Genomic DNA, 21,146 nt, shown 5'->3' with positions numbered 1-21,146 from the left:
CACACGGGCAATGATATGTTTATTGTTTACGTGCAGCTAGCAACTTAAAATTATTATGATGATAATATGCGCAATCAGTGATGTGATATCTAAGGAAATTTCCCTAAATTTTGGGAGGAAAAAATTATTTTAGGAAAAATTTAAAGAAATGTGAAATGTTAGTCAAAAATATAACAACGTTCATTCTTGTTACAGACTGGGATTTATTTATTACCATTGAGATGTGGCTCATTCTCAGGGCCCGACTTCCTTTTAGGCTTACTATGCTAAAGTCTATGGTGCCAAATTTTTGGGGGCGCACTCGGTCGATTAGCCGTAGGCTGGGGGTTCTTTAATATTTTCAAAACTTCTCCTCTCTCGATGTAGTGATTTGCACCCCATAATACAATTTTTTCCTTCACCAACACTTAGATTGCTGTCTATGGTAAATGTTTGAGAATATCTATGACTTTTACCCTGACGTTTGCGGTCATCGCGGATGCGGTACAAATAATTGACATCGGCAAATTGACATAATTACTGGTGCGTCGTGTCATGCATTTACTAGTCTGTCATTAGTTAAATCAATAGTGAATTAACTAACCAAAATCTCTTAAAAATTACAGGTCACAATGGTTTGTATAACCTTGTATTTATTGAATTTGAAGTCCTTAAATTTTGTCGGAGTCTCTGATAGATGTTCTTGTAAATCCGATAAAACTCCTAGTAGGGCAATGAAATTGATAGCCTATCCTAAATCACATTATAATACAATGCATTTCTTAGTATTTATAGTTCTACATTGCATTTTAACGACAACGTTTGTTATTTTTATCTCAATATGTTGGCTTTTCTATTTACAGATGCAATTTATGCTATTATTTAGCAGGCAAGGGAAACTGCGTCTGCAAAAATGGTACGTCGCTCATCCAGACAAGCTAAAGAAGAAGATTACTCGGGAAATCATCACAACTGTATTAGCTAGGAAGCCTAAAATGTGTTCCTTCCTGGAATGGAAAGACGTCAAGGTGGTTTATAAAAGGTAATGTTTTATTTCATCTATTTTTCGCTTACATACTATATACGAATACTGAGTTATACACTTACGTTATGTTTTCCTTTTGACCCTTCTCTCCTCATCCCGAGGCTGATAATGCTATTATTTTTCTGTAGTTACCCGTAAGAGCTCTTGCGCCATAACCTCGATACTTTGTGCTCCACGTGCATCACACAGTTGCCCTGAGCTGATGAAAATGATCTGTCATTATCCGAAAAGATGTTGCATGTCATGATAAATTGAGCAATAAACATTTTTCTTGGAGAATAAATATAACCCTCCAGACTAAATTATATCAGTTTATGACTAGGTGAATGTGTTTTGTGATTTAGAAGTTTATTAAGTATGATTTTCTCAAGCAAAAAGCTGTTTAATTTAATTGTCTGTCTAACACACTTGTATAATCCAAATGCTTCTCACAAGTCTGAACAGGTGTTATTTTCATTACTTCGGATTATCAACACTCTACTTTACATGTTTTTTAAGTCATACTATTTTTCACTCAAGTTCTTTTCTGAGGATGCCATAGTCAGGAGCTGTTGGGACTCTTGTGCGGTATTCACATAAAATCTCTAGACAATCCTTTCTCCGTCTATCTGCCATTACATGTCAAAATCATCTAAACATCCCTTTTTTAATCTCAATTATTACCTTTGCAACAATGTCCCCCTATAATTATTACAGTGACTGGGTATCTCATAGATATAAAGTCATGAAAAGTGAACAAAAAACTAGGTTAAATAGGTTACATAGGTAACTATTTAACCTAGTTTTTGTTTCATCACTTTTAATGACTCTATATCACTTTTTATAGGTGTGTTTAATAAGGAAGTTGAGTGAAAAATATTTTGACTTATAAAAAATATGTTCATGTAGATCAAAAAATATCGATTCTAAATATATAAATATATTTCTATATTATTATTCTTACAATTAGTTAAACGTTCTTGAAAAAGCATTCAATAGCAATATACTGTATACGCTCCACGATTGGTCGAAAGAATTCTGTCGTCACATGTGTCGTGACTTGTACGTACAACGGAACACCTATGGTGCATCTCTTTCTATTACATGAGAGATGGTCGATTTAGATGAGAGAGGTGTATAGGCCAAAGGTTTATTTGGGTTTGTCAAATATATGTACGTATTTGTTATTATTATTATATGAAATGGATTTCTAAAGATACATATTCGTATAGTGCTTTATAATAATATGTTGTTTATTGCATAACTTAGATGTTTTTATTATTATACATGTCACAAAGCATGTGATACACTTCAGGCCGCCGGCCGCTCAGAAAAGTCTCACAGTGAACTGGGCTGTAAACCGTTATTTTACTTTTGGTCTTTACTTTTCTGCGCGGTGGTCCTGAATTCGCGCGGGGAACGTCAACAAGTAGCGACGGCGATACCGTACAAGTACCGTATCGGGCGTGAAAAGCAAATATTCTAACTTAAAATATTAATTTAACTATGAAATCTTAATCAATTTTCTTTTTTTTTTAATAACATCAATTATAATAGACGGTTAACATTGGTAAAAAAATTACTGGAATTCCTTGTTGAAGAATTAAATTTTTTTCCATACATAATGCTTAAGCGACGTGGTTTTCACAGTTCTAATGACGTCACACTACACCCCGCCTGTTACCGCTCGGATTCCGCTCGTTTTGGCGGGCTTAATAAAATTTAAACTTTGAGAATTAATTTAACTATGAAAACAAACTTTAAAAAAAAAAAAAAAATACCAGTATTTAAGTTTGAATGCGAACATTGATAAAAAAAAATAAAAAAAATGGACTCAACTTCCTTATTGTAATTTTGATCAAATATCATGGAACCAATTATTACTCTTTTAACTTTGATTTACCATAGTCTATTCAATTGGACACAGAATTTAGAAAAAAATGTTTTTTTTTTCAGATACGCCTCATTGTATTTCTGTTGTGCCATAGAGCAGCAGGATAATGAACTTTTAACTCTAGAGCTGATCCATCGCTACGTTGAACTTCTAGACAAATATTTCGGCAGCGTAAGTAAAATAATCTCTTAATTTTTTCATGGCTAGTGATTGTATTTGTATTTAAAAATCGAGATGTATTTTCTGTCTCTTTCATTTTCATGCAAAACATGTTTGAAGGATGATAATTACTACTACTGCTACAGTGGCATCTCTCGTCTAACCTCTAATTTGTTCAATTTATATCGGTATTTGGTTGGAAGCTTTCGACATAATGATATTTTCTATCTCTTTGATTTTCATGCAAGAACTTTGAGAAGGATTATTTATTTATTTGTGAGAAACAAACAGCTTTTACATAATATACAATGATAAACATACAAGTTAACTGAAGTCAAGCCACAGAAGTTTCTTATGCTAAAGTTCATTGGAAATGAAGGATTATTTATTTATTTGTAAGAAACAAACAGCTTTTACATAATATACAATGATAAACATACAAGTTAACTGAAGTCAAGCCACAGAAGTTTCTTATGCTAAAGTTCATTGGAAATGAACTTTAGAACTTTAAAATGAAGGATGATAATTATGGATGATTTTAGCATGATAAAACATTCTTTGTCGATTCAATATGGCCATTCCATTTGAGGGGATCTACTATGCATAAAAAATATTAAACCAACAATTGAGAATGTTTGCAAAATAAAATTGAGGTCAGCAGTAGAAATTTTATACATTTTTTTTTGTATTTCTTGGGCATTAACTATGTAATAATTTCTAGACATTTCGTTTTGAAGAGTTTTAATTTTAGTTATTTCACAAAGCCTTGAATTATTGCCTATTGTTTGGAAGTAATAACCATTTTGCTTTTGTTTCTAAATTGATGACCATAGCAAATTCTTCATAGTAGTATTACAAAATACTATTGTTCTAACATTATTTTATAATGTAGTATTATGAAGTAGAAGCGAGGCTAGCAGTCCACAATGGGATGGAAAAGAAACAGAGCAATTATAAATGTCCACAGATGGTTGATTTGGTATTATACAACTAAGTATTTAATGAATGTAGACTAAAATATAAAAAGCAAGACTAAGTAACAAATTTAAAAGCCAAACTAAGTAACAAGTATAGAAAAGTATAAAATGGAAGTAGAACAAATGTAATACACCTATATAATAATAATAATAATAATAAAAACGTTTATTTGACAATAATTTTTTACATGTTTGCATATAGTTTGTACACATACATTTAGATGATTATATTGCCAAAAGGGCAACTGCTCAGCTGTACATTCCGGATTTCTCCGGGAATGTAGCTGGTTTTCAGCAGTGCCTTTAATATAATGTGTTATAAATCGATAAATACAAATTTCTTTAAAATAAAATAAAATATAAATTCAGGATTAAATTTACATAAAATACATAGATAAAATAAAAAAAAATAATAATCACAAGTAGGTGTCCCTTCTTTCATTTTAAATTCGATCAATTATGATGTTGTGCGGTTGACTGTGCTGTCAGCAACCATTCGCTGCAGAGCTTCTTAAAGCACTGCAACGATGTTGTTGTTCGAATAGGCAGTGGTATTTTATTCCAAAGTTTTGACGATGAGTAGCTAAAACTACCCTCAAAAACAGCAGTTTTATGTTTGGGGAGAACAAGTAAATGGTCTCTTTGGCGTGTACTATGTGCATGTGAGTCACGGGACCACTGCAGTCTGTCAAACAGATAGGAAGGAACCTTTGAATTCATCAAGTTGAACAGTTGACACATTTGATGTAACTTCCTTCTGTTCGACATATTCAGTATTCGATGCCGATAGAGGTAAGGCGAGATATGCTCGCGTCTCGGGACATTATAGCAATATCGGACACATGCATTTTGGACTCGTTGTACTTGTTTTTGGGTTTTTTTCAATAAAGATGGACCGTAAACTGAGTCTCCATAGTCCAATATTGAGAGAACAAGACTATCAGTAATAATCTTGCGTAGTTTCACTGATATGTTATCTCTTATATTGTACAATAGACGAAGCCTCGAGTAGCACCACTGTGACCTGTTTTTAACATGTTCATCATACCTCAATCTACCGTCCACCATTATTCCAAGGTTGCGCGCAGCATCAACAAAGGGAACGGTGGTTTCATGTATTTTTACAACATGTCCTCCATTTTTTATAATGTAATGCATTATATTTTTATAATGCATTACATAAGAATATATGTGTTTTTAAGTATACAGGACGGATGTGGGAGTGGGAAACAGGTTTTGGCGTTGTAGCGGGATGGGGGAGGAAAGGGATGAGGGAATGTTTCCGCATAAGTGAAATTAAAAAAATAATAAATTAGCAATTTAAAGATAAAATAAGGTACAATTAATTCAATCATTATGATTTCGTGCTATTCATACCTAAAATGTGATACAATGAACTTCTGTAACGATAGTAACTAGCAGTGAATATTAGAGATGTTCCGACTAGTCGGTAAAGCCGACTATCCGGCCACTATTGTAGTCGTCGATTAGTCGGCGACTAATCGGCAAAGAGCGCCGACTATCCGGCTTCTTACGTTGTATGTATTTCTCAATAATATGAATGCGGGGAACTACATGAAATAAAAACCTTGATTATATATTATTTTTTTATTTTATAATCAGTCTTATACATTAAAAAATGTAAAGCAATCTTTCTTTTGGTAATCAGTTTTTAAAATTACTTGCTTGTAAAGAAAACATAATTATGACATTTATTGAACAAAATTAGTACCTATCCTAATTAACATAAAAAACAACATAATATCTTCTTATCTTCAATGAACTTTTATAAGTATTTCTTATTATTAAAATAAAAAGTAGATTTATAAAATTAACAAACTCAGTTATATGTATTAAAGCAAGATTGTATGTACAATATGCACAGTAATATATGTATATATATATCCAAAAATTCTAAACATGAACTGTTTGATAAAAACAAAAAAAAATGAAAAAAACATATTTCTTATAACCATACCTACATAATCTAATCAAATCAAAGTCACAATTGTGACAACCAAAAATATCATAATCTCCTTATATTTTTTATGACTTACTTATATTTTTTAATTAAGGGTAAATTATGATGTAAGAAGACTAAAGCTTCTGCTTCAAACCGTAATCGGCTTAGCCGACTAGTCGGTCTTATTACAACCGACTAATCGGCTAGTCGGCGAAAGTCATAATCGGCACATCTCTAGTGAATATGTCAGCATGTACGTCTATATTTGCAAGGTTTTTGTTGTACCAATGGCAGGTTCTGTTCACAAATTCGTTTTGATTGGAGTTGGTGTTGCATTTGTCAATATAGAAAAGGGTAATATAAAAATATAAATATGTTGTAGAAATGAGATCTCTGAGGCACATGTGCGATAAAATCATGTAGGTGAGTGTAATGTTAAGTAGAAAGAGATGTTTATATGGATTGAACATGTAGAGCGGATGAACGAAGTAAGGAGAATACGCGACACAAAAATTTATGGTAAAAGAAATCTGAGGAAGAGAATCAATAAACTTTTAGTTGAACCCTGACCCGTTAGTAGCTGAGTGGTCAAATACGTTAGATTCCTCCCAGGCGTTGTGGGTTCAAATCCTCTTCCAGCTAAGACCTCAATCATTGCATAAGCAACAGCAACATTTTCCGCTTGTAATGATGGCAGAAGGAGTTTTCAAATTTATTTTATTTTTTTAAAAGAAAAACAAACATTCCCGGGTTACGAATAACCTGACAATATTTGAAAGTCTCCACCACAGTAAGCTGAAAATGTTGCTTATGTTGTGATGGAGGACTTAGCCAGCCGAGGAATTGAACACACTACGCCTGGGTGGGATCCAAACGCGATGTCAATTCAGTTACCGACCAGTCTAGTAGTCTAATATTGTTAGGTTATTCATAATTCGGGAATGTTTGCTTTCTTTAGAATTAAAAAAAAATAATAATTGTAAATTGTTACTTCAAGTCAAGAGTCAGAGAAAAAGGTGTCCAAGTGTGAGAAAATATATTTTGACACAGCTATTAAATATATAAAATAATTTTTATTATATTCATGTACACAGTATTTTTATGAATAATTTGAAATAATAACTGATATAAATGATAATGAACCAAAAACACGCAAACCATACTTGCATAAACGGATTGGTTCAAACGTTACGGCAGCAGGTCTTCCGGCCCGCCGCGGCTATCATAGTGAATAAAAAAAATAAAAAAATAACAAAGATACGAGCCATCAAGTAAATAAAAAAAAAATAGTCACATTTTTTTTAAATCTCAAAGGGGTGTAACCCCTTTATCCGAGAGTGTGTTCCATCTTACCCCTACTGGAGAACTGTTAGTTAGTTGGATGGTTGGTATTATGATTAACAGTTATCTCATGAGACCGGTCGGTGGCTGAGATGACATCACGTTTGGGTCCCACCCAGGCGTAGTGTGTTCAATTCCTCCGCTGGATAAGTCCTCCATCACAACACAAGCAACATTTTCCACTTACTGTGGTGGTAGTAGGAGATTTTAAAATATTGTCAGGTTTTTCATAACCAAGGAATGTTTGTCTTTCATTTAAAAAAAAAATTGCATTTGAAATACATTATCTATGGAGAAAAAAACACTGTAAAAATAATATTAGGTTTGGGTAATTGTTTTTTGTTCTTATCCTTCAATTTTCTTCAATTTGCTGTTTTTGTCATCAAACCCTGTAAAGCACCTTTACAATAATGTTTAAAATTTATTTAGACGCGTTCAAACAATTTCATAAAAAAATCACAACGTTCTAGCCAAAGACATCATGTGAATGAGTAAATTCAGTAACCCATTGCAAAACCCGATTAGTCCAAAGACATATTAAATGTATGGCCCCTAAAATGTACAATTCACTAGTTACAACCTTAGGAGAGACCATGGTGTATCAAAACATTAACGTCAACATCAGACAGACTAAGCCACGCATTGTTACAGATAGAGAAGTCACAGGTGACATCTATATTTTGCCTGTCACAGGTGACATCTATATTTTGCCTGTCACAGGTGACATCTATATAATATACGTATATAAAAACAAAATTTCGGGGATTTAAGATTTTGAATAAATGAATATTATTTTTATTTACATTTATTTATTTTTATTTATTTTTATTTATTTATTTATTAGATACAAATATGTAATTACATACATATTAAGGAAGCTTTGGCTGTCCAACTAGGAAATTTTCCCGTTTTAGGACAGCCAAATTGCCTGTTTTAGTTAACATTTGTACACGCTGCTGTTATGAATTATGTTTCCATACTTTAAATTAATAGTTACGCTAGTAATATAGTCTATATACATATATATTTATCAAAGTAATCAAAATAAAAACTTTTTCAGACATATTTGTACACCCGAATATTAGTTTTTTTTTATGAAAACACCTGATAAATTTTATCAAGGTACATGTAATAATATGCATAATTAAGGAACGCTGTATCAGGGTACATGATAACATATTGGATTAATTCAATTTATAGTTACAATATAAGAAAAATATTAGGTGGGTTTCTTAATTTGAACGCTGTTACTGTGCTGTGTATTAATTTACATAATCAAGGTACATATAATATAATACACATAATCAAGAAAAATATAAACAAGGTACATGAAAACATATTGTATAAACATTATCAATCACAAAAATTATCAATCGCATTGTATAAATCAGATGCATGGTAGGAATTTTTTATTTAACTGCCAATAACAATGAATAAATGTGAGTACAGAACATTTTTGTTTATCTGTTGGTCATTATAAGTTCGCTTTCGACTCTTCCTAAGTCTAGAAGCCAATAATAAACTAATTTACGCAGAATGCTTATGCTTTTCGATTTCCATAAATCGGGTAAGAGGTTGAATAATTTTGGACCAAGGTAATAGAATTGTCTTTGGGCAAAGATATAGATATATCAAATCATGGCTATTTTATTTTGCTTATAATTCCATTTTTTTAAGTACACATATTTTTAAAATAAATAAATGATGTAATTATAAAATGTCAAAAAAGGTAAATTAAGGGAACCCACAGAGGACTGCCTGTGCGTGGGTAGTATAAAAAAATACTGACAAAAAAAAATAAAAAAAACAAAAAGCAAGTTAAAATGTAAATTTTAAAGTTATTGTATAGTAATATAATATTGTTGTTAACAAGTGGAACATAAAGTTTCATGATTGCATTTTATTATTTTGTGTGTATTTTTATATAATTTTTCCTAGAAAAAACTTTGTGCAATATTTAAATTCTTAAATCATAAAAATTCGTTAAAAAAATATTATAATATCTACACACAGGTTTTTCTTTGTGGGATGTTTTGTACACAACATCAAAAATAGTATTTCCTTGTATTTTTTTGTATTTTCATTTTATTACCCTGTATTTTGTAACTGTTAAAAAATTTCAATAAAAAATAAAGTTTTATGCTTTTTATGTTTTATGTTTGCTTTCAGGTTTGTGAGTTGGACATAATATTTAACTTTGAGAAGGCGTTCTTCATCCTCGATGAGCTGGTGCTCGGTGGAGAGCTTCAAGAGACCTCCAAGAAGAACGTCTTGAAAGCCATCGCCGCACAAGACTTGTTACAAGAGGTTGGAGTTTTTATTCTAGTAGTTTTTATTTTAGTTTAGTACATTTGAAATAATATAGACAACTCACTTTTTTAAAGTAAGAAATAAGATTAACTATTTTAATTAAATAGTGTAAATTTTAAACAAATATAAAAGTATTAAAAAAAATAATTTTGGAATATATATAAATAAAAAAAAGGTACAGGAAAAGATATATATTCACTATGGAGAGGTAATCTCGTACAATTCGGAAAAGTAATTATGAAGATTTCTTTTCATCACTAATACAGAATCTTTAAACTTGTCTACAACATTCCCAAATGTATTACCAAAATTATGCAGTCGATTTATAGGTGTATGAACCTGATAGTTTGTTTTAAAATTGACACAGAAAAAGGTAGCACTCTGTGTCGTTTTTCTGGTTGGTACATATAATTTTATTTTGACGAGAATTTCTGATAATTAATAATTTTACTTAATAAACAAGGTCAGAAATAATCCGCCTATCTGCCAGCGCAATCAATTTGAGTTGTTTCATCAGAAGCATAAGGTTAATGCTTTGAATTGGAATATTCAGATTAAAGTTAATAAATGTAAAAAATTAGTGCTGTACTCTTTCTATGTTTTTGGAATTTATTTTATAGAATAGAAACCAAATACTCGAATTATACTCTACTTGACTTCTTACTAAAGAAGTGTCAAGCATTCTATGCCTTGGAGTCATTTGCAGTTCTGCATATAAAACCAATAATTTTTATAGCTATATTGGTTATTTCATTTACGTGTAGAACAAAAGTTAGCTTCTTGTCAAATATAACACCAAGTCGCTGATTTGGGCAACTGGTGTTAATTTCACATTATGTAAAGAGTATTCATAAATTATACGACTTTGGATTTTACAAAAATGAATGACTTGACACTTTTGAATACATATTAAGAAATAAAGAGTTGATGGAGTTGTTGGGGGACCGTAGTGACTCTCCTTCGAGTGATATGTGATTTTTACCTTCAGGTAGGTAAAGGTTAAGAACTTCTTGTGATTGAAGCCTAATTAAACATTTTATTTGCAGGAGGAGACCCCTCAAGGCTTCTTCGAAGACCACGGCTTGGGCTAAAACCAGACGAGAGTTAAGACTTTTCACATTCGATGCTAGGCTCAATTGATATATTATGTATGTTAAGATTCTTCTCACATCAGTTTCTCAAATAATATTAGGAGGATTCAAATCTGTTATTATATCCATTACTCTTCTATGAAACTGCGTGAAGAAACAGTTATCATTATTATTTACTTAGTCACAAAAAATAATATTACGTCTTGCATTTTAAATGCGGCAGGTATAAGAAAGACTTATTATATAAATATGTGTAGTTATTTTTATTACTATTTGATTGGCTTTCGGAGCAATAAAAAAAAAGATTTTCACTGCCAATTTAATTGTTTTTTTGGAGTGTTGAAGGGAATTATGGCTCCATTGGTATGTTGGTCTGTGATACACAGACGTATGTACGACTATTTAAATTACACAATGATCTCTGTGGTTGAGCAGTTAAGATCCTCGACTACAAATCCAGAGGTCGTGAGTTAGAATCCCAGCCTGCGTAGTATAATTTTTATTTATTTAATGTGTGTTATTTCACTTAAAATAATATAGTATGTTTGCAGCTCGTTCGAGAGTATCTATTGCCCTATTGAATGACCACCATTCAAAATGGCTTGAAATGACTTTAGACTTGTTTGGTGACCAGATCTGATTAGCCATATCCTTTCCCACTACCTTCAGCTTCACAACATACCTCAATTGGGTATGCCATACTGGCTCCGGATACACGGGAACAATTGGAACTCTTGTGGGTTATTCACATTATTTTTTTTTTTTACTACCCATCTTCCCGGTGATGGACACTGCAAGGCTGTCTGAAACGTTGATTCGAAAGTGCAATAAGTACAGTTTAACACTCCATGAAACAATATATTTTTTAATGTTCTTTGTATCTTTAGCGTGAATTCTTCCTTTAAAAATATTTAAAAAAATGACTGATGTTTTATTCCCTATAAAATATATCACTACGTATCTTTATCTTTTGGTCGGTAAAAATATTTTTATGGAGTATATAATAAAATTTACATTTCTCGTTAGAGTGCTTTGCTGATTGAAATTTAAAGCAAATTGCACTTTTTACGACACGCTGAGCAATGAGGTTGTCTCTTAATTTTTTATTTTAATGAAAATGTATTCTGTGTAAAGAGTTAATAACGACAGTAAAATTAGTATTTTCGATATCTACAGAAATGACGGAAGTTATGAGCTTTCAAACTGAACTTGTGTAAAATGCATGCAATGGTATCCAATATCAGTTTTTTGGCCAGCCACAAATATCAATTTTGGGATGGCTTATATATTTGTTATTTTACAAAAATTCTCAAGATTTTGTTCTCATGTTCTAATTATCCACTGAAGTGATTTTTGACACACTAGCTGACGTGTGCCCGGTGTTGCTTGACTTTTCTCTGCTTTCAATAAATAAAATATCCATGTATTATATATATAAACCTTCCGGAAGAAATTCTCTAAATGATAGTGAAAACCCTATCAAACTTCGTTGCAGAGTTCAGATGCGGATAATGACTTTGTTTAATACTATTTAGAGATATCAATGTATTGTTTTTTTTTTTTTTTTTTTTTTTTTTTTTTTTTTTTTTTTTTTTTTTTTTTTTTTTTTTTTTTTTTTTTTACAGTGAATACCTCACAAGAGTCCCAACTGCTCCCGTCTGGAGCCAGTGAGTCTATGGCATCCCCAATTGGGGGATGTTGTGGGGCTGAAGGTAAGTGGGGAAGGGAAAGAGGAAGGTGGGGAAGTACCTGGCTATTCAGATCTAGTCACTAAACACGGCTAAAGCCATTTGGAGCAACGTTTCAATTCTGAATGGTGGTCTTACACCAGGGCGATACTGGTAGTATCTTCCACTCTGGAACGTGCCGCAAATATACTATATATTATTTTAATTAATTAATTGTGAAATAACACAAATTAATCAAATAAAATTTATTTGCGCACGCCGGGTTCGAACCCGCGACCTTCGGAATGGCAGTCCAATGCGTTACCACTGGACTATGCCGGCCGTCTGGACTATTCCCGAACATACCATAACATTCCAGAATGTTCCGCGATGTTCTGGAATGTTGTAGAATGCTTTCGAATGTTCTGGACTGTTCTAGAAATTTCTAGAAGCCGAAACTTCTAGCCCTTATATCTTCAAAAGCACGCCCTTCAGGTATAAACGGGAAACTTCTTCAAAGATGAGGGGCTACCACACCGTATAACGCCTTTCATCGTACCAGGACTCATTTCTGAGTTTTAGCGGCACGCACATTATACACATACTTTTATAATATATATTGATTATGTCAAGTTTGCGAAAACGTTTGAGCAATCTCTTGTCATGTGCCATATTTATTGAAACTAAAAATATGGGATGGACGGCAAAATCTAGGTGGATTCATTAGCTTTAAATCGCAGTAAGAAGTTTCATAGGTTTCCATATTAATATTTTGAGGAATGCTACTAATTTAATAATATGGTAAATGTGTATATTTGACACCAATCGCTCGAGTGGTTATTAATATGATGTATTTGTAAAAAATATGAAATTTCTTTGTGGGAGACAACCTCATTGTTATAAATGGCAATACATATTATGTCTCCATTGTTACAATTATGTATACATAATGGTTATTCAATATTTGTTCATCTCTGTATTATTCATGCTGCACATATGTATGTTTACCTTAATTTAATCACAGAGTGGATCGAGTTTGTAATAATATTTCTGTTTCTCGCAAAAAAGCAATTGAAGACACAAGTGAATAAAGGTGCTATGATATAATTTTCCAAAAAAAAATTTCTATGTGGAAGAATGTTTTTTGTTCATCCTTTTAGCACCATCGATTATTCAAAAACATTCATAATACGAAATTTTTTTTGAAAAAAATCCTCAAAAATAAAATTCATATTCGTAATTGGAAATTTATATTATTCCGAGCATGAAACTTTGTTTGTGTACTTTGAAAAAATTCAAGGTCGAAAATATATAGCTATTGTAAATCTGAATCTGACTTATGATGTAAAATTTCTATTTACGCGGTTATACATCGTCCTAATTCGTATTATTTGTAATTCAATAATTGTAATTTTTTGATTTACACATAGATATGACATATGTTTACAAATATGATAACTTTTCACACAACTTTTTTATTAAGAATTACGTTGGAAATAGAAATTTGGTTTTCAAGGTCCCGTGGATTTCGAATTAACGGGGTTCTAGTGTATTGTTCAGATTTTATTATTTGCAGAAAAAATTTAGATTTTCTAACATAGCATCTTTACACAATTATTTGTCCTTAATTTTTTTGTGTGATTACTGCAAAAGAATCCTGCCTGGAGCCTTTGGGACTATGGCATCTTAGATGTCTTTTTTTAGCTAATGATCACCATTCAGCATTGAAACATTGCCTGAAATGGCTTCAGCCATATAGAGTGACCAGATCTATTAAGATATTTATTTCGCAACTCCCACTCCCTTCAGCTGTGCAACATTCCCCAAATTAGAGATGTCATAGTCCCGCTGGTTTTAGGAAGGTGGAATTCTTGCGCAGTGGTAATCATATAAAAAATTAAATGACGAAATGATCTTCTATTTCTGATTGTTCGCTTATTTCGTCGCTTGATGTTTTTAGCCGTGTTTGGTGACGAGGTCTGAAAGTCTTAAAGTTGAGTTTTTGATTTAATCACTTCATCTAACTGTTTGTTAGTTTAATGATAGTATTATTATCTTTATTATGTATAAACTAAATACTATCTTTTAAGTTCTGTGTTGTCAAGGTTAGTGTATTTTAAAAGACATGTGAGAAGCTATTGCATATTTATTCTTTAAAATATATATAACTATTTGGGGGAATTAGTATGAAACTTCTCAGCTTAGAAAACAAATGTATGAAATACAATGAGGTGCATTATATTATATAAAAATTATTATACATTGTTGCATATCATTGCATATAAAAAAAAAATAAAAGTTAAAAGACACAATAATTAATGTTTAATTAAGTTTTTATGTAATTATACAAAAGAAAATTATGTGTCAATATTGATAAAAAAATTATTAAGGCGATGCCATACGTAGTAATGCAAAATCATGTGTTTTTGGTTTAAAAATTTGGTCGCCTAGAAATGTTTCAGATGCTTTAATTAAATACTGCGAGTAGAATACATCTTAGCATTTGAAATAATAGAGTATTTTTTAGATAAGTCTTTCTATAAGCCCAGAAAAAAATAGTGTAAAGGCCTATGAAAACTGCTTTAAAGTTCAAAATCTCCTACTTACGAACCCATTTTCGGTTATGATTTTATTGTATAATGTGGCAAATTAAGTTATTTATAAAATAATTGAAAAAAAATGAAATATTTTTGCCTGAACATCCACAAAATAAAATAAAAGGCACTTTTTGGCCATGTTTTTTTCTTGCATAAATCAAAACAGGCGGATGGTGTTAAGCGGGAATTTAAACCTTATCGCCATCTACGTAAGGGTTGTTATTGATAGCGGCTCAATTTAAAATATTAAACGACGTAGTGCATCGCCTTAAAGAACATTATTGAAGAAATCAACATGTTTCCTGTCTGAGTTGATTTTATTTTGGTTAATTTTTACTTAGTATGTTTGCACAGTTTCAATTTTGCTAAAATCAGTGGCAGAATTGTATTTTTTTAAATTATTTTGGCAGTTATTTTCATACTGTCTGCATTTATCCCTTTTATGTAGTATAAAATATAATATGAAATAACAAAAAAATACTAGTATTATCCAAAAACAGTATTTTCAAAACTCCTACCTACATATTTTTGGTACAGAGTTGCAGATAATTGGGAATCTAAACATTACTTGATATGGCTTTAGTCAACATCCCGAATTTGGGATGCCGTAGTCCCACTGGCTCTGGGCAGTTGGGACTCTTATGTGGTAATCATTTATCAAGATTCATTTATTGTGTTTTCGGCTTTGTACTTAATATTGTCATTTTACAAATATGTAGTTATTTCATAAATGGCGGGCCCATTTGTTCTTAGCAAATTGTTGTAATAATTGGTTCCACAATTTTTTTTTAGTATATTGTAGTTGATAAATATGGTATTCTTTTTATAAATATTTTTAGCCAGTTTTTTTTCACTGTGTAAATCTTATACTGTATCTTTTCAATACAAATATACTGATACTTCCATTATTTATTTTGTTCTTTTATTTCATACCAGCTGTACCCCGCCATGCGTTGCTTGGCTTCATCGGTCTGTGCAGATAGAGAAACTTTCCAACAGATTGCACACAGGTGACATCTATATAATATAGGTATATAAAAATACACATATTCAAATGCAACATTGTGTCAAAATTTCAAAGCAATGGGTGAAGAACTTTTGGAGATTTAAGACTTTGAACAAACAAACATTTAAAATTTTATTTACATAGATAGAAGATTCAACTTTGCCAGGATGTGTAAAATATTAATAAACTAACTCACCCTCGCCTCGTTCTGAAGGGATAGGCAGAGAGGATTGATTCCCACTTAACTCTGTCTTGGCACACACTCCTTCCTTCATTCACATTCATACATGTTCTATTCTACTTCTTTTATTCTGACTTTTAACACGACCCGACTCAAATATTGAAGCTGCTGCCACACGCAAAGCTCACATCAAAAGTTAATGTACAGCGCATCATCTTTTCTACCGACACACGACGCTATCAAATATTTCTTCCTATGGTAGGAGAGGGGGTCAGTTGAATTCGAGAGCGGCCGAGGAACATAATTTCATCTGTCAAAGTGACAACTTTACTTACTGACAGCTTGAGCACATTTTCGAAATGGATGATACTTGTCGCCTATTGCTGGATCTGTTGGACAACTCATCCTCAGATGATGATGCCGCCAGCAGTGCTCAGTTGACTATATAATTATAAATGCTATTTATAAAATTTTTAGATTTTAAACAATCTGCGCGTAAATAGCGCATTTTCACATAACCTCTCCGTCGAATCAGGAAATTCGCAGTTCGCACGCCGATCGACGAAAGCGACATATAATAAATTATTGTAAAATAAGCTCAACTTTCGTCCAAGCCGTCCAACTTTTATCAAAAAACCGAATGATATTACCATATAAACATACTGAGATTAAAAATATGATTAATTTTGAAAGGGCGAAAATTTGTTTACTTCAAATTCAAATATTGATTATATTTATATTTTAAATATATGTTAAGTATGTTTGCCAAATAAAGTTTTTTTTTATGTTTCTAAATTTACTAGCACACATGACGATATGAGCTAACATAATAAATAAGAAATGCATTATTAGGCTGCTTATGTCATGGCTGTCAAAGGGAACACGGAACTTAGTTGGTAGCTCCGTAATTAAAATGACCCCCTCTCCTTTTTACGGCGGAGAGGGGGACGCATAACTTTTCAAATATAGCGTCGGGAGCGGTTACGTAAAATAAATTCGGTTAGCGAAGTTCAGAACCACACTTATAGCGCGTTATCTTTTTACGTGTGTCGGGTCTGTATGGGATTGTATGGCGAGCGCTATTGTGCTTTATATTATCTGTTGATGTGAGCTTTGCGTGTGGCAGCAGCTTAATTTAGTGACAACTTTATGTAGGCATATCATTTTTGTTTTTGGTAAAGTTGAATTCAAATCAAAACACAATTAGATGTAATTTTTTATTACAAAATATTATAAAATTTAGTGTAAAACCTATTGCGCAGAACACAATTCCAGCATATTATTGCACTAATAACTAGTAATATTAGTGAAATTGCTCCCGCAAAACAAAATGCATTTTTATATGATATTGTTAATAAATATGAAGCAATTGTAATTCCATTCGTAATATGAAGACAGTTTTTTTTTACACGGTTTCGAAATAACACGGTGCTACTACATTCCTTGATTTCATAAAAAATATGCATAAACGTGTTCGTCTATCATCTGATAGTGGTAGTGAATAATCTTTGTTACGATTTTTATCCCACATAAAGATAAAGCCAATAAAAATGTGCGGTGAGAAAAATGAAGACAATGTTGGTAGTTCTTATTCGAAGTAAGATACAGTTAAATATGACCGAAGGAGATAGGGTCCCATTAGCTCAGTTGGTAGAGCGGTGCCCCGTCAAGGCAAGGGTCCAGGGTTGGAGGCCTAGATGTGACCGTATCTTTTTCTGATTCGAATTTTCATTGTTTTCTTTCAGAGATTTAACATTTTGAACAAACGAACATTTTTTGTTTCAAATATTCGTTTAGGAATTGCTAATATTGTCTTCAATAATTAAATAATAATTTTTTCCTTTTGGTATACACGGTATTGCATGGAACATATCCGCTGTGTAAAAATGGAGTCCAGTGTATTTAAGACTAAATTAATTTTAATTTCCAAATAATTTGGGCACAACATAATATCATTTTCATTGTGATTTTTGTCCAAACAAAATATAATATTACCATGCAATTTTTTTTTTCTTTGTTATTATTACAAATATTGCGTTGTTTGTTATAGTTTTATAAATATCTGTTTTTTTGTCAAATAACCTTGTTAAATAATATATATATACGGTATTACAATGGAAGATGCTCTGAGGAACTAGCGTCATTGATCCCTTCGGCACCGGTGCGTAGTCGGGATACACGCCAAACGCGAACCCAACATTTGTACACAGTTGACATTTTTCACATGAGAATGGGTCGCTTCTACGATTCGTTCTTAAGTTGAACAGCTCGGCTGTGGAACGAACTGCCGGCCTCTGTGTTTCCTCCCTCCTACAACATGGGACTCTTCAAGACCCATGTTCACTCCTTCCTCTCCACAAAAAGACCCTCCACACAGCATCCCCAAAGATGACATAGGCCCTGAGGGAAATTATTTTCTTCAGGGCCTCCTGTGTGGAGTTAATATAAAAAAAAAACAAATATTGCGTTGTTTGTTATAGTTTTATAAATATCTGTTTTTTTGTCAGATATCCTTGTTAAATAATATATAATAAAATTTTCAAAAAAAACAACAACATATATTCTTTATAAATAGGTACCACATTGATTTAAAGCTTACTGGAATATAACAAGGAATTTGTAAAGATTCATAAAAACCATAGATATTCAAATTAATAGGCTTGCCCTAACATGACATCTGGGTATCATTTAGATGAGCCGGAGACAAACCATGTGACCATATTTTTGGCACCAGGAGGATTCAAGAATGCTTTGAATAAATTATGACATCGGTCGTACATTAACCACCGAAGAGCGCACATTTAAATAACCGTGCGCAGAAAAATAGAGTTCGCTAAAGTAAGGCAAAGGTTTGTAGCGCTGTCGACTGTGGGACTTTTCTGCACAGGATCTGAATGTTTGTTCTTAAATTAATCTCCTGGCGTAATGAAGCTAAAATTGAGTGAGGTGGGTAAATTATAACACATTTTAAAATTGACAAAATCTTCAATTTTCGAAACAAGCCCGAACTAGCAATTTACGTGCCACTGTAAAAAGGACTAGTAATTCGTAAGCAGATTATTTTCGAGGATCGAATGGTGATATTACAATTCAAGTTGCCTGTATACTGTCAGATTCATTGATTTGTTCCCCTTTCCCAATTGGCTCATCTATTAATTTGAATGTCTATGATAACATATAAACAAGCTGATAAGGAATTCAAGTCGAAACTAATTATTAAAAATGTATTTCATACTATAAAAATAATAGTCTATCACAAAATTATGCTTAATCTAATTAAGTTAGTCAATATATTAATTAAAAATCTCTGTATAAAATGATTCAGCTTAACATAAGTAGCTTTTAACAATCGGAATAACAATAATATATAACATTGGAAATAAGAGCTCTGTAAAAAAATATGAGTTACAATAAGTAAGCTATAACCCTAAAAAGAGTCAAAAAGCAGAATGTAACAAGTATATTAATTAATTGATTTTTAATGCTTACCTAAATAAAATAAAAAAAACATTCAGGTAAAATATTTGGAATGTAAACTTGAACTTAAGTATATTGTGTCTTAAATTTAGTATAAAAGTAGATATCTGTTCCCATAGCAGCAATAAACAGAGAACAATGCTTTTATAAAATTTGCAGTGCTTTGTTTGATATGTCTAGTTTAACGGAACAATTTTCAGTTTGTTACATAATTTTCTTCACAAACAACGGAATGTTGAAATATATATACATTTAACCAATGACATTACAAAACTTATACATACGTTTTAGTGATCTCAAAGTGACAAGCAAAAGATACGGTAATTGCCGTCCTTTTCATTTAGTACCAAACTGTCAAGCGTCGCGTGAGGTCACCTCTAAACAAATTGCGTAAATGAGTGCCAAAATGGCCTCGTTGTGATGAGAAAGTGTTTCGATTACACGGCAAACACTAGTAAAAGCCAAGGAATCACATCGCCTTTTGTAAGATTTTAAGCACCATTAGAAAGTGAGATAACGAACATAAAAACACACATGTATACAAAGGACAACCTGCTGCCAATAGGTCGTCTCATACAATCGTGTTTGTCTTAGCGTAAGCAAGTATGCATAATGTCATCTCGATCATGATGTAGAATGTAGTATTCAATGCAACTTTTAAGTACGTAAACACTACCTATGTATCTTTTTGGTTCATATACACATATTCTTAGAGTGTCTATCTCTGTCGTTCATGAATGAACATTTGAATTATGAATTTACTGGAAACGAAAGTGTGTTCCAGTTGCGGCTTGTACTAACAAATATGGGTGGTGCATTAAAAAAATTGCCATATGCCAGGTCAGATAAAGAGGTAAAGGATACTAACACTAGCAATTTTAGAGCTTTTACCAGCCTGCTGGAATTATCATTGTGCGAACTGTTAACTAAAGTGGCATCATTTCGCCGAAGAGTTCCGCGGCATTAGTGAGTGCCGTTTATGTCTCGGAGAGATTTTAATACTATGGTCAACATCCACACTCTGCACGTATAGATAATTGATTTTCTCATGTGACGTGAGCAATATGGAATTCACTCGCTCCGCGTGACTTTTGACACATGATATGAAGAACGAAAATTCGAGCCGGTTGAATTTAACTTTTAATAACAATACTTTTATAGTATTTCATTAATTACTGTAATTTGCTATGATTATTGGTGGTATTATTATCAGTTGATAATTATAATTTTTAAATGCTTGGCACTAGCTATTTGTTACTTGTCATATTTCGTGTTATGTAAGAAAATAAAAACGTGTCTATTTGTTTGTAGTGTCATTGCATGTAACTGTCAAAAATAAATTAATTAAAGTTTATAATTAGATAATTTTAAAAGTTTAGCAGCTTTGTTCAATGACATAGAATCAGTGGCGGCTCGTGACTTTTGGGTGTACTAGAGTGCTAATATTATAAAAAATGGCATTTCTGATGTTGTTATAGCT

General features: G+C 32.1%; 1 protein-coding gene across 1 annotated transcript; it reads left to right on the top strand.

Annotated features, from left to right (window-relative positions):
- Window positions 1-467: 467 nt before the first annotated feature.
- On the top strand, window positions 468-12,284 carry AP-1sigma (AP-1 complex subunit sigma-2). The gene is made up of 5 exons (XM_089639348.1): window positions 468-614; window positions 843-1,021; window positions 2,960-3,068; window positions 9,507-9,644; window positions 10,694-12,284. Exons 1-5 carry the CDS (start codon window positions 612-614, stop codon window positions 10,736-10,738), a joined length of 474 nt encoding a protein of 157 aa, XP_089495474.1. The 5' UTR covers window positions 468-611; the 3' UTR covers window positions 10,739-12,284.
- Window positions 12,285-21,146: the final 8,862 nt, after the last annotated feature.

The sequence above is a fragment of the Hesperophylax consimilis genome, chromosome 14 (genome assembly GCF_061612785.1).
Source record: "Hesperophylax consimilis isolate HC1 chromosome 14, BYU_Hcon_1.0, whole genome shotgun sequence".
Taxonomy (NCBI): domain Eukaryota; kingdom Metazoa; phylum Arthropoda; class Insecta; order Trichoptera; family Limnephilidae; genus Hesperophylax; species Hesperophylax consimilis.
This window is presented reverse-complemented; position numbering and strand designations above follow the sequence as displayed.